Raw genomic sequence first — 14,833 nt, forward strand, 5'->3', positions numbered from 1 at the left:
CTTGTCTTCAATGTATTGCATGTGAGAGGCAAGGAGAGAAAATGCAACAGGAAAAGGTGATTAAAATCAACTATTTTTACCCTAACATACAATAATTTCAAAGATTTTACTGAGTTAGTTCATATAATATCAAATCAATTTATCTAGCACTAACCTGTGGATGGCATGTCTGGGGATACAGATATGCAGAAAAGAGGAATAACTTTTTTTCATAGTTGATATGATAGGCTGACAAGCAATACATGTGTTTTGCTTGAAAATAGCATTTCAGCATCTGTACTAGCGTCTAAAACCTTTACCTCGGTGCCTGTTTTGTTTCAGGCAGCCTTGTGACTTGCTTTGAACACAGAAAAAGTAAGAAAACAAGAAACAAGCTTAGCCTGCGTGCATATCAAAATGAAGCCGAGAAGGAACTTGTTTATTTAAAAATAGTACTTGACAAAGTATCCTACTATGCAGGGCGGCGGCGGCGGCAGCACTGCGCGGAACACCGGCCCACGGTTCTGATTTGGTGGTTAACTTTGCTTTGCTCAGCGCTGGCTTTTCTTGGCACAAGTCCAACACTGCATACCAAAGAGCTGGGAAACAATGCAGCAAGCAAGTTTGTTTGTCATATGATAAAGTTTTACCCAGGGAAATGCTCTATTGTTTGAATGCGAACATACTTCAATACATATAGTCACATATACATTTTTCTACCAAACCTATATCGTGCCTGTTTGTTTTGTGGCTCACAAGCAAAGGGTTAATTCTTTAAACACGGGCCTCACTTGCCCGACTGAGTGCAAATGCTCTGACATGCTGCTGTGCTGCAGCGATACAGACCCGAGTGTGCCTGTCATGAAAAGCGTTACACATGATGGAGACACACGTTTCAGATTATTGTATACAAACCACGTTGTCACAGTTGGGCTACAAGGTAACTAATTGACTCAGAAGTTTTCTGCATGCTTGAGAATGTTGACTTCGTTTCCCTTAAAGAGACAGGATGAGCTTCACGGATTTCTGTACAGCTGCACGAGGGGTGCGTGTCACTTTAAAGCCCCAGGAGAGTTTGACAATGATGAAAGTGTGGATTGCGAGTTTGCCCTGCGAATGTGACTAGTAGCTGAGGAAAGACGTGGCGGAATAGAGCTTTACCGGCATTCACACACACAAACACACACTGTCGACCTTTGGATCTACCGGGCCAGAGCGCGGGTAGGCAGTTCCGCAGTCCGCGGTGGCAATTGGCTGCACTACTCCCCACTGCCAACTGCTTGCTATCGCGCGTTGTTGATCAAGAGACAACAGTGCATAGCCTTTACACACCGCAGGCCTACACGCGTGCACGTACATGATGCGGTACGCGTGTGCGCGTTACTGCTGGAACCCAAAGTCCCCCGGTCCGTGGCGCAGCCAGTCGTCGGAATGTTTGAAGATTAACGAGGCTATCCGTATCCTTTAAACCGCAAGAGACTACACAGACTGAGCTAGTTTCCAGGCCAGGAAGGGCACCGAGCAGAGGCTGCGTGCTGAGGCGGATCGGGAGGAAGTCACATCGGGTCGAGAGCACGGTTCAGGAGATAAGACACCATGACGGAGAAACGGATGTCGCGGTGGTATTTCGGGGGGCTGGCGTCGTGCGGGGCCGCCTGCTGCACGCATCCTCTGGATCTCATCAAGGTGAGGGAGTGGTGGTGGTGGCACAGATGCAGGGAATTATATTAGCCTACTGTAACCCCCGACGTCTAGAGGCTGCAGGCCTGAGGATGAGGCTGCCAGCTGTTTCCCGAACAGAGGAGCCACATAAGCCAGTGCTGCAGTTAACTCAGGATATAGGCTAGTATTCCTATACTAAGGACTTCTGGTGTGGTTTGGTATTCAGTGAGCTTATAGCCTAGTGACCTTGATATCCTTCATCGCCTTTGGCATCACTGTTATATGTTTACAGCGACTTTCACTTCTTTCCCCGTCCAAAGATGACAAAATATAGGGCGTACGCAATCTCAGCTAGCTTCCACATACCACGTTGTGCAGGGGAGAGCTCAATAGGGAAGTTATTCTGGCGTGTGTGGTATTTGTTCTGGTTCAGTGTTTCAATTTTCTATTACTCTCCCTGAAGGAGAAAACTGGTGAACAGAATGCAATATCAGCTGTTTGTCCATAATTTGGAGGAATGGGAGGAAAATGGAAAATAGATGTTGGATTCTTTGTTGTTGCCAAATGAAACCATGCACTGGTCTATTATAGTATATATTTTTTTAAGTTAAAAATATACTTATAAAATGGTAATTGCACCACACTGACCAAAGAGGGTCTTCTCTCCTTTCCGTATTGTCACATGACAGCAGCTCTGTGTGTGTGTGTGTGTGTGTGTGTGTGTGTGTGTGTGTGTGTGTGTGTGTGTGTGTGTGTGTGTCCATTACCCAGTGGGGTTGTGGATGGTTCATTCTTGGTTCAGTGCACTGCACAGAGTAAACAGGAGTAAATCATTATATAACCCATACTAGACTAAACATCACTTTGTTCATTTACATTTTTCAGGACAGTCACAGTCGGTCTACCTAATGCCAAAATGAGAAAGCGTGAATGGGAAGAAAATCCTCATTCGATTTACTTGCATGCCACTTCTCGGCTGCTAGATAACCTCATTAAATCCATAGGGTCGGGACTGAGGACTGCACCACACACTGCAGGATGACCCTGATACCAGTAAATGGCCCTCAGGAAGTCATGTGGTGTGTAATGATATAGACACAGTCTGTAATTACTACGCTGCATGTAAGTGCTTAATCCTGGTCTTCAGCTTTGTTATCCTGTGGCTTGGAACAACATGTTTCAACCAGAAAGATTAACCTGGCAGAAAAGTGAACATCTCCAAAAACTGAGTACTTTAATTCTGCTGTAACTTGTTCCATGTTTGGTAGCTGCCACATAAAGTAGAGTTAGTATGAAGCATTAGACTGTGACCCCGTCTCAACTCACTCACTAGGACAGACAAATGTTGCAGTTGCTGACCAAAGTCGTGTCTGTTGGTCTGTTATGGACTTTGGTTATAAATGTCTTGGCCTGTGCGGGACAGATAAGTCGAGTGCCTTAACCTTGAGTCTGCGTTGTAGTAGCTGTTTTCAGTGTGGCTGCATTACTCCCCTCGGGCTGTGGTTCAGTCATCATGCTGTATTGTACACAACGGCAACCAGTAACAAGGACACACACACACACAGCTATACACACAGGCATGTGCACATCAGCAGCAGCTTCAGACAAAATATGTCAAGTGTGCTAGCGCTTTCTAGGTGCTTGGGTGGAGGCATGGGGTGGGTGGGGGTGTGTATGACTGGAGTGAGTGAAACTAGGTTGGCTTTAAGAACTCCACCTGTTAACACCAAAGCGCTGTGGTAGCACAGTGTTGTTGTAACTAAGAATCGCTGAACAAAATATTTAATTCATGCATCGACTTAGCCACTATACAGGTAGAAAATCACATCTTGGTATGTGAATGACCAGAGCACCAACCTTGAGCTGTTTGTTTGACCTCTACCGTACTGCATGGTGTATGAGCGCACACTGTATTTCTGTTATGCAGGGCTCTTAAGGGCCGTTCTTATTTCAGCAAAAGACCATGGCTCTTGTGCTATGCTTGCCATGTTGAAAAGCGAAATATTGTAGCCTCTCCAGCACACTAAATGGCACTAAATGAAAACCAGTGAAGAATTTGTATCCACCTGCACACTCCATGTAACAACCTGCACAATACATCTTAAGAGACAGCAAGTGAAACACAAGAGACACTTTGTCAGATTGATTTTTGTAATACCGTATAATGTAATGTGATGTAATTTATCATGTGAGATACTGTTTTTTTTCTGATGGTAGGGATTATTAAATTGAGGGGAAGGACTGATTGACATTTACTCCATTTTGGAAATCATCATAAGATTACAAAGATGGCAGGTGTACTGCAACTGCCTGCTGTAAAGCCATTGGCAGGTCAGCGACCGGGGGGGTTCAAAGTTAAATTTATTTGAACTTTGATGCGGCGTGATGCCACATGGGACCATGCATGACTCTGGCCCACAAAAAAAAAAACATTTTAGAAGTCAATGGCCAAGGAGTGTGCAAAATGTGAACATAACTCCAGGGCTCTGCACGGCCTAAAGAGTGCAAACCCCAATTCCCTAAGCATTGTGCATTGCAAAAAGCAATTCACAAATGAACAAACCAATGAATGAACTAACCAGTGAACTAACGAGTGAGCTCAGCTTTGTGCTCCCGGGCAACTAATTATGATCCCGATATTAAGGCTTTGGAGTCAGTAGATCTTTCTTTGGCCTTTCCAAATTAACTACTTATTTTCTAGAGAGTGGATAGTCTTGTGCTCTGTTGCAAGACAAATGGTGATTTCGCAGCAACAGCTTTAAACCTGAGCAAGTTATGTCTTGACAATGTTCTACACTTACCTCATTCCCATAAAATCTAACTGCAGGGCATCTAAATTTAGAGTAACTGCAGTGCAATTTGGTCCAAAGCAGGGAAGTGGGTTTTGACGTAACACACACACACACACACACACCACGAGAAATGCATATTCATGTTTGTTTAATAGATTTCCTGTTAACTCAGATTTCTGTTGCCCCAATTAGATTGGTCACCCTATTGTTGTCCTTATCTGATCTGGGTGTGTTTCCAAACAAGATCTACCTGACCTAACATAACAAGAACAGCTTTCACCCAGGTCCTTGTCACTAGGGGGTGTGTGTGTGTGTGTGTGTGTGTGTGTGTGTGTGTGTGTGTGTGTGTGTGTGTGTGTGCGTGCGTGCTTGCATGCTGATGGCTCAATGTGGTCGTGTCTCAACTCCTTTAAGCAAGACTATGTTATGTTGTTCCTGTTTTCAGGCCTTAAAGGAGAATACTGGTGTCATGTTATAGCCCATTTACTTCTGTCTACACATTGTTAACATTTCCTCAAATCCTTTTGCAATACTTGCCACATGTAATTAAATTTTTTAAGATTTACTTTTTTTTTTTTTTTTAATAGAAACTTTACAGTGTCAAACCTAGCTTGAAATGAACAGCTGTCCCAGCTAGTAAAGAAGCCCTAAATGACAGACGTGAATGAAAGACATGAATATGACAATTAGGTTTGCGAGACAACATGTTTTTGAGGGATTATTTTCAGGCTTCCATTTCTGCCTGTGTGTGTCAGGTGATTGACAGTAAGCAGAGCATAATGTCATGCATGCATTGATATGAAAACACTCAAGTCGGGTACAATGAAATGAGGATAAAAACCAATGTACATGTCAATGATATCCCCGGACTCAATTTTAAATCAATTTAAAATGTATTAATTTAAATTTATTACACTGGATAATACCCCTCATACACTTTGGACATTGAGACACTTTTTAATCGTATTATATTTATATTGTTATGTATATTGCCTAGACCCTTTCTGCACTATTCTTATTCTATTTTTTTTGTATTACCTTCTCTCTGTTCTGCTACTGTACTGTACATTGCTGCTGTGACACCCGAATTTTGAATTGAATCAAACAGCCATTATTTTAGGTTAGTGATGAGAGGATGAGAGAGGGAGAAAAAATACTGTGGTTTGAAGGGATCATTGGCCTTCCAGCTCAAACACTGGTTGGCTAGAACAGAGGGCAAAGGCCATGCCACTCCTGATTGGTTGAATGGAGGCCAGACTTGGAACAGAGCCCAGTTCTAGAGATACTGAGCTCCTCTGACAACACACACATACATAGAAAGCAGCTAGTTGGCCATGCTTTAGGCTGCTTGTGCACTTGTGTGTGTATGTTTAGGCGTGTGTGTGTGTGTGTGTGCGTGCGTGTTCAGGGTACACTACACTACACACTACAGTCCACCCACTGTAGAGAGTTAGTGTGTGACAACCGCTTGTGTCACACAGTCATTACTCCATTCCTTCAGGCTCACCGTTCACCCATTGTAGTTGCGAGCTGCTGCAACTTGTGTGTAATCATGCAGTTGCTGCCAGGAATATCACTAAACACTATTAGTAGTGTTTTAACCTTTAAGAATTTCAAGTGGCAGCTAGGCCAAGCGGTAGAGAGGATGCCTTTTACCCAAAAGGTTGCTGGGTCAGTTCTCAGCCCTGACAGGACGGTGTATTCCCAATGTGTGTAGACTTGCAAGGCTTATGAATCAATTGTTAAATGTGTCCAATGTTATTATAATGTCCAGCATGTTAATAAATATGGTAACAATGCTAATGCATGACTGTGTCTTTTCAGGTACACCTGCAGACCCAGCAGGAGGTGAAGATGAGGATGATGGGGATGGCCGTTCATGTGGTGAAGAATGACGGACTGCTGGCTCTTTACAGTGGCCTTTCTGCCTCCCTCTGCAGACAGGTATGTATGTATGTGTGTGTGTGTTTGCATGTGTACATGTGCCTGTGTGTGTGTGTGTGTGTGTGATTGTGTGTGTCTGTTTGTGTGAGTTTCTGTCAGTATTACATAAAATGGCTTATCCTTTCAGTCTGGTGGTTGCACCATTAATGTTAATCGTTATCCCATCTCTCCTATAAACATTAGTCCACTGATGGCTCTCTGCGGTCTCTTTAGTCAGCTGCAGTATCTCTGTCTATAATTATGAAAAATAAATGCCTTTTTATTCTCATTATTATCTCATACACACATCTATCATTATAAGATTATATCTTTTGTACTGATTGATTTTATAATGATACTGACTTTCACACTTTGCTTTCTTCCCTCTACACATGGTCCACCAAAAACGAGTGCTTGGCTCTCAGCCTGTTCCCTTGCTTAAATTAAGTTTGAGCTGAATATTATTCGCCCTTGCCACAACCAAGTTTATCACTTTGTGTGGTTAGAGGAAAAGACATGGCAGTTGACATCAGAATAAGCTTTTGGTAACTCTAATTAGATTAGAAGAACATTCAAAACTGGTTGGCTCAGGTTGGTTGGCTGTTGAAACATGTTATTATGACTGATCCTTTCAAAGATCTGGAGGCAATAGTGACTTTGTGATTGATTTTCTTGCTATCACCTGACTACAATTGTGTTTTTGTGGCAGCAGGATAGCGTAAGCCCAAAGTCTGAGGTTATATATGGTATCCCCATGCCTTTTTAAGAAATGATAAAAATAGAGAGGAGAGCAAGGTAAAGTTTGTCAGATGCAATATAGCTGACATAGCTGACCGGGACGTTGTATACTCAAAACTATGTCTGAATTCCTGGGTTGTGTAGCCATAGACTCCTCCTGGTGGTTGAATGAAGCAACAGTGTGACATTATGGTGAGGAGAACACAGGATTCAGCCCTCAAATGGACTCCTTCATCTTTTTTACCTTCCTCTTCCTTTCCTCTTTTCATTGTACACCCCAATTTAATCCCAATTACGCTATCATTTCTATGTCCATTATTTGTTTTGTTTTATGTTGTACACCTGTCTGCCCCTCAAATTGTCATTTGTACCTCTTAATGTATCCTCCTCTCCTCTCCTCTCCTCTCCTCTCCTCTCCTCTCCTCTCCTCTCCTCTCCTCTCCTCTCCTCTCCTCTCCACAGATGTCCTATTCCCTGACCAGATTTGCCATCTATGAGACAGTGAGGGACATGATGGGCAGCACAAGCCAGGGCCCCATGCCCTTTTACCAGAAGGTCCTGCTGGGAGCCTTCGGAGGTAGGAACACACACACACACACACACACACAACAACACACACACACACACATACTGTATATACATATACAGTACATATCACCCACGCAGGTTCTCACACGTGCACACACTAATGTTTTTTTTGTCTCTGCCAACAGGTTTCACTGGTGGTTTTGTTGGCACGCCAGCAGACATGGTGAATGTCAGGTAAAAATTAAACATCTAATTAAACATACACACAATTAAAATTATGTTTTAATGAAACATCATGAAAATGATGATGATTTATCATGAAAACTAGTTTTGGGTCCTGGCCCGGGAGAGCAAATAAGTAAGAGGCCCTCTCAAGAGATAAACTGGTTACCAATTGAGATAACAATTGCCCAACTTTGCCTTGGTAATGTAATTATTTGACTTGACTCCCAACTACTCTATCGGAGGGTCACATGATGAGATAAACCTAAGCAGCAGTTCAGGATCAAGGCCAGTCAAGACTCCTTTTTTTTTTTTTGAGGCCACAGGATTGGAATGAAGTACCACCGAATATCAAACAGGCCTCAGGAAATGGCTGTTAAAAAGGGAACCATTAGAATAACTGATTGCCATTATTTTAGGGTAATGTATGAAATTATTATGCTCACTATACTTGTTATACTTATTTTATGTATTATGCTTCTGACAGGTGTAGCTTTCAAAAACTTGGTTGCGCCATTTATTTTATTTCTCAACTCTCGACTGCTGCCAGTGTCTTAACATTGTGTTACACTCAAGGACTGCATTGGAAAGAAGTCTCTAACTTGAATGTGTCCTCCTTGATCATTTTAAAATCCAGGTTCATTGGTATATTGCATTTTAAATATTGTCAACTGAACTGTGATTCCTTGCAGAATGCAGAATGATGTCAAACTGCCACCAGAGCTGAGGAGAAAGTGAGTAGCTGTAACTCTGGAAACTGGAAATTTGCCAAGGCATTCTAAAACTCTTTCACATGTTAACTGCTAATGTGTGTTTGTGTGTTTCTTCTAGCTACAAACACGCCATTGATGGGCTCTTCAGAGTCTTCAGAGAAGGTAACGCACAAGCAGAATGTGTAACTGCATGCAGAGGACACAGTACACAGTCTCCATGTCTGACCCCTAACCTTTGTCCTGTCCTGTAGAGGGTGTGAGGAAACTGTTCTCAGGAGCCACCATGGCCTCCAGCAGGGGAGCGCTGGTCACTGTGGGACAGGCAAGTCACACTGCTCATAGTCTGAACTCTGCAGATCATTTAGATCACTGAAATTTACCATCATGCAACCTTACTGGTATTGCAGGTACACGCTTTGCAACTTAAATGTCCTTTAAAATTTCCTGCAGATTTTTGTAAAGCTTGAGGCTTTCTTAGGACAGTAAAGAGCAGTGTTTTTCTCTTTACCTTTTCACTTTTCTATGTATTATATCACACAAACACAAGATAAATTCATGTGGTAACACCTTACATTATGGTTCACTAGTTGATGCTTATCATTGATTAATGAATTCACTGAATGATATATCAGTTAGCTACTCACTACCTCATAGTCACTATTAAGCAATAGCTTATGCTGATAAGTGTTTAAGCACTTATTAATTAATCAAGAACAGCATCATTAACTGACAGTTTAATTTATCATTATGTGATGTATGTGTGTGATGTATTCATTACCTCTCTGGCAGCCACTGGTAATTATAATGTTAATGAGTTATGAACTATCTAATATATCAATTGGCTATTCAGTGATTAATTAACTACATAATTAAACATTAAGTAGTGAACTGTAATGTAAAGTGTTATCATTAATTTTTCTGTTAATGATTAACAAGACATTTAATAGTCATTTTGTTACAAGGTGTGTGAAATTGAGAGTCCATCGATAACTCTTACAATAAGATAATTGAATATAAATGTAATTTATCATTGCTGAATCAATTTCCTAGATGAATAGCATACTCTTTCAAAATGTCCCCTTTAAACATTACATAATGGATTAGTACATTGCAGCCTTAGCTTTACTTAACTTTTAGAAAGTCGGTGTTGGCAAGCACAACCAAAGGAAATTGGTTTCAGACTGTAGGTCTAACCTCGGTGAAACTGCAGTATTGGTGCAACTATTCACATTAATTGAGTCCCAAACTTTCATAGCAATTATTATTGATTGACTGTAGGCTACAGATAGAGTATGTTTGTATACATAATTTGTATAAATACATGCCACAGCATTCATTATTTTGAAGAGTCTACCTTGATTCCACACCTATAATGCAAAAGCTAGAGAGTCATTAGTCTTATCGGATTAATTATATTCATCATAAGACCTTTCATCAGATGCCCGATTGCAGGGACTGGATCTGGACAATACCAAAATACAGATTCATGCATAACATTGGCGAGGTTGATTAATCACTTGTACTGATCCAGTGATTGTAGAATATGTCTACTTTTATAAATGGACTGATAATAGCAACAGAACCTACATGCTTTTCTGAAGCTCATAACACTCAAGGTTACACATTGCTTACAAAACTCTTTGTGGTTGTCTGAAAAAACAAACAGTTAAGTGCATTACAAAAGCCTTTGTAACAAGCTAAGCTGTGTTGATAATAATAGGGTCCCTGGCCAGCATCATGTGATAGAATTTGTATTTTCAGATAGAACAGATGGTCCTTTTGCCATAATTTGCCACTAATTTCCTCGCTCTCCTCCATATTCTTCCACCTTTTTAGTTGGCGTGTTATGACCAGGCCAAGCAACTGGTGTTGGGAACCGGCATGATGGGAGACAACATATTCACACATTTCCTTTCCAGCTTCATTGCTGTGAGTATCAGGTTGTCTCATTGGTTAGATTGGTCTTTTGTGGATTCAGATCAGTACATACCGTATGTGCCCTTCTATTCAGATCGGGACCTCTTGATGTGTACACTCAGCATTGTGTGGGTAAAGTGGAAAATGGGCCATGGACTTTTCTCCTTTTCATCTTTCTGCATCTGCCTTTTAAATACTTTTAATTCAGCTTTGTTTAGGATGAAAGCACACAAAGATTGAATTGGCAACATGCCCTTGGGAATTTAATTGGATATAAACTTAATTTATACTATAATGATTTAAGTTGTTCTGCAGTTTTACCTATCACTGATAGTTACGTTTTATACCACAATGCACTTTCTTAATGAAAACTTCTTAACTTATTGACAAGCCATATCTTTGTGCAAACACTTGTTATGGTCTGTGTCACATACCAATTAAGTGTTTATTGAATGTTTCCTTTCCTCCTTTCTAAGCCTGCAGTGCAATCTGTTCTTGATTGTGCATTTTTGTGCGTCAATTTCTGGCCTATATGTCGTTTGGTGGGTCTGCCTATCGCCAATACGAACAGCAGCAGGCAGTGGGCACAGAGAGCTGAGAAATTCCCACAACATCCTGACACTTTGTCTTGCTGTCACAGCATCTGTCACCAGGATGGAAAGCATACATGTGACCAGGAGTCACACCATCATCATTCATTTAGTAAAAAATTACTGCTTGGTGCTTAAGTCAAGGTTGCAATTGGGCCCTAGATTTGCAATGTTTGTTATGATTTATTTAATCGTTAATCTTTAACTCTCCATCTCTCTCTCTCTCTATCTCTCTCTCTCACACACTCACACACACGCAAACACACACACTCAAATACACATTAACTTTGTTTATCTGTAGGGAGGCTGTGCAACATTCTTGTGTCAACCTCTGGATGTGATGAAGACAAGGCTGATGAACTCGAAGGGAGAGTACACAGTGAGTGGATCCCCCGTTTCCCTTCTCTTTCTCTCTTCTTTTCTTCGTATCTTCTCATTCCTCTCTGGTTTCTTCTCCCTAACCCTGTGTTTGTGTGTGTGTGTTTGTGTGTGTGTGTGTGTGTCTCCAGGGGGTGATGCATTGCCTACAAGAAACTGCCAAGCTGGGTCCCCTGGCATTTTACAAGGTTAGAACCCAGTCACACACACTGTACATAAGCGTCACTATGATTTGATGCTAACTCTGCCTGACCACTTGGAGCTGTTTTCTGGCTGTAGAACAGCAGTCAAAGATAAGACCCCTGTCCTATCTAATCTTTTAATCCTGGCTCAAAGACGTTTAAGGTCTGTCAAGGTTGCCCCATCATATCTTTACTGTGAAGGGCCTAAACAACTAATCGTATGTCCTCTTTCCTTACTGCCCTTTCAGAAAAGGGACTGTTCAATAACATGTCTTAGAGGGAACCTTGATATTATCATTTTTGGGCAGAGAAATGGCTTTAAGCCTTTTTTTTTCAGTGGTAGTAAGTGGTCTGCATGTAGCTGGCAAACTGCTAAGCCATTTAAATTACACAGCATATACTACCAGTCAAAAGTTTGGAATCCACACATAGGCATCAGCTTCGCTTTATATTTGTCTAAGAAACAAATTTCAAGCATTTAAGCATAAGCCTTTAGATCAAAATGGCTTTAAGATAATGAAAAACATAGTCCAAACTTTTGACTGGTAGTGTATATTTCAAACAGTTGTGCCAATTAATGGACCTTTTCCCACTATATTACAAGTTCTGCAATAACAGACCAAATCTTTAAATGGTTTAACACCTTTAAGTCCACAGATGTAATTGGACAACAAGCTAACTACTAATAGTAACCAGTCTTCAAACGGTGTTGCAGGGTCTCGTCCCAGCAGGGATCCGGTTGATTCCTCACACAGTGCTCACCTTCATCTTCCTGGAGCAGCTCAAGAAGAACTTTGGCATCCGCATCATCTCCTGAGCATGCTCCATGACCTGCCACCCTTTTTAACCCTTCAACCCCCCTGCAAGGTCAACCGACACGCCACTGGCTGCTACTGCCGTTCACAACTCCCCATCACTCCTCTGTTCTTATAAGTCACAAGGAAAGAAGGGAAGAAAGGAAGTAAATTAAAATTGTATGGGCTTGTGCACGTTTTCCTACTCCTTTCGCTCTACCTCTGTCTTATCAGTTGTTGTATGGAAACGGGACGCTACATAATTATGGACATTCATAGCAGCCCTAACCCTCTGGTAAGAGTGAGTCCCATGGTCTAATCATCAATATGATGATAAGAAACCACATGCTTGAAACCACAGTCTTAATTGGACCCTTAGAGTGACCTGCCCATGTTAGAATGGAAGCATAAAGTTAGCTTTATCAAATGTTTAATATAGATATACAGTAGTATAGATAAATCTAGATGTACAGTATGATGTTGGGTAAGTAAGGGACAGGATGAGATGTATTAAGATTGAGTTGATTTTGAGTAAAGGAGGCCCAAGGAATTCTGATTTCATGGTGATGGCAGAGTGAATGTTGCCTGTGACTAATTCAGAATTAGATTTTCTGGCTTGTTATATTTTAATCTCTGTAATGCTTAAAGTTTGTGCCAGGAAAGTGTTCCCCATAGACCTTCTCTCCAACAGTTTGTTAGTGCCATAGTAAGCCGGGACAGTGTTCATGCTTTAGTGCAGGGTTAACAAAATTTACTGTTGCCTACAAAGCATATAATGTAGCATTTTCATCAGTGCCATTCTTACCTGTCTACCACTTTCTCCAAAAGCCATTACCAAAACAAGACTGAATGAACTATTATGGAATTACATAATAATCATTGCGGCCAGTCAAGACCAACTGTTGTGGTGTACCCCAAATTTTACTCAGTGTTGATTTGTTTGTTTTTGCTTGTTTTTCACCACATTAATATTTTAGAACTGGAAATCGCCTACTAACACATAGGGCTACATTTCAATAGCTTTTACTTGATTCCTCTTTGCTTCATTCCAAACCTCTTTCATCATTTCATTCTTGAATCTATTGGAGAAGAGGACCAAGCTTGTTCATCTAGTGTTTTCAAGCAAGGAGAGAGGTTGGTTGAATAGTGAAGCAGTGAGAACAGACTGTCGAAATCCTGCTGAAGGTACATTTGGCGTATTATATTTGCCGTGTGGCACAATGGTTCAGTGTCTGTTCACAAGGAATGCTGTGTGACCACTTGAGCCCTTACTGCTTTCTCAATAGAGACGCTTTTTGTTGAGCCCTTTATGAAGCCTATTCGAGAATTGCTATACAGTGAAATAGCACCTCTTGACTGTAATGTTACCATTTCATGACTTCATGACTCAGGATGCTTCTCTGCTTTATAAGGCACTTTATGAAAACCCACACCAACACTGACAAAAATGTACATTGCTGTGTAGAAACACTGCATAGAAACACACCATGCACACATACATGGATTATGTTGTTTACTTTGACACATTCTAAAATTATACACAGAAATGTTCATGACAAATGGTTCCAACAGAGGGGATCCTCCAAATGTTTTGTGACTGTAGCAAGTTATTTTCTCACGATGGAGATTTGACCTTGATTCAGTATTGTAATGGTGAGATACTGAAGCGTTATCTCTGTGCCATACCTGCTCTGTTGATGGAGCCCTTGTCATGTCATGTTGCCTTATAGTGTCTGTCCCCCAGGGGGCAGTATGGTACTTTGAGAATGAAATCCTACCACTAGCTGGGTCTGAAAGACACAACCAACCAAAAGGATCCTCTCTCAGTGTTTCCCCTGTACCTTTTCCCCAGGTCAAATGAGATGAGAGGATGGGATCAATCAGCAAGACTGAATAAACATAAAGATTAGAGTGTGAATGAGATGAGCCACAAAGTCAATGCTACGTAAGAGAATGGCTGTGTGTGTGTTTGTGTGCATGTTCTTCAGTTCGAGAGTTTCTCAATAATGTGATTTAGATCAGCCATAAGAAGAAGTGGTGTTAACCCCTACTTACGCAAATGCAGATAACTGAAACTGGAGGGAGTCACAACTGTGAGAGGTTGTGAATTTGTATTTTGTAGATCATGAACTAATCATTTTGGAATTAAAATACTAATGAATTAAAATACTAAAAACGTCTCAGTTTTTGTGTTATGTGATAATGTTTTATGTGAGGCCAATGAAACCTTTATTTTGGTAGCATACGTGACTTTTTATACTGCACTCAAATAAAATGGTTGCCTACAGTAGTGTTTCTCAGCCTTTTTGGCTCACAGCCGCCTAAAATAAAATGATGCCTACTCATCCCTAGAAGCTGTATTCATGTTTTCAAAGGAAAAAAAAAGACATTTATCATACAAATTAAAGACATAAA

At 41.1% G+C, this 14,833-nt stretch overlaps 1 protein-coding gene across 2 annotated transcripts; it reads left to right on the forward strand.

Annotated features, from left to right (window-relative positions):
• Nucleotides 1–1,102: 1,102 nt before the first annotated feature.
• Nucleotides 1,103–14,585, forward strand: LOC139654079 (mitochondrial dicarboxylate carrier-like). 2 transcript variants are annotated; one of them, XM_071531104.1, is made up of 11 exons: nucleotides 1,103–1,665; nucleotides 6,258–6,377; nucleotides 7,557–7,671; nucleotides 7,808–7,856; nucleotides 8,537–8,578; nucleotides 8,676–8,719; nucleotides 8,809–8,879; nucleotides 10,394–10,552; nucleotides 11,366–11,443; nucleotides 11,574–11,630; nucleotides 12,340–14,585. In XM_071531104.1, exons 1-11 carry the CDS (start codon nucleotides 1,576–1,578, stop codon nucleotides 12,439–12,441), a joined length of 927 nt encoding a protein of 308 aa, XP_071387205.1. In that variant the 5' UTR covers nucleotides 1,103–1,575; the 3' UTR covers nucleotides 12,442–14,585. The 2 variants fall into 2 exon arrangements, with proteins under 2 accessions (XP_071387205.1, XP_071387213.1); XM_071531112.1 differs by having other exon boundaries at nucleotides 10,394–10,486.
• Nucleotides 14,586–14,833: the final 248 nt, after the last annotated feature.

Source organism: Centroberyx affinis, unplaced genomic scaffold (genome assembly GCF_046629955.1).
Source record: "Centroberyx affinis isolate AG114_WGS23_722 - 3 ecotype Tasmania unplaced genomic scaffold, CSIRO-AGI_Caff_v1 ptg000141l_1, whole genome shotgun sequence".
In the NCBI taxonomy this organism is placed as follows: Eukaryota; Metazoa; Chordata; class Actinopteri; order Beryciformes; family Berycidae; genus Centroberyx; species Centroberyx affinis.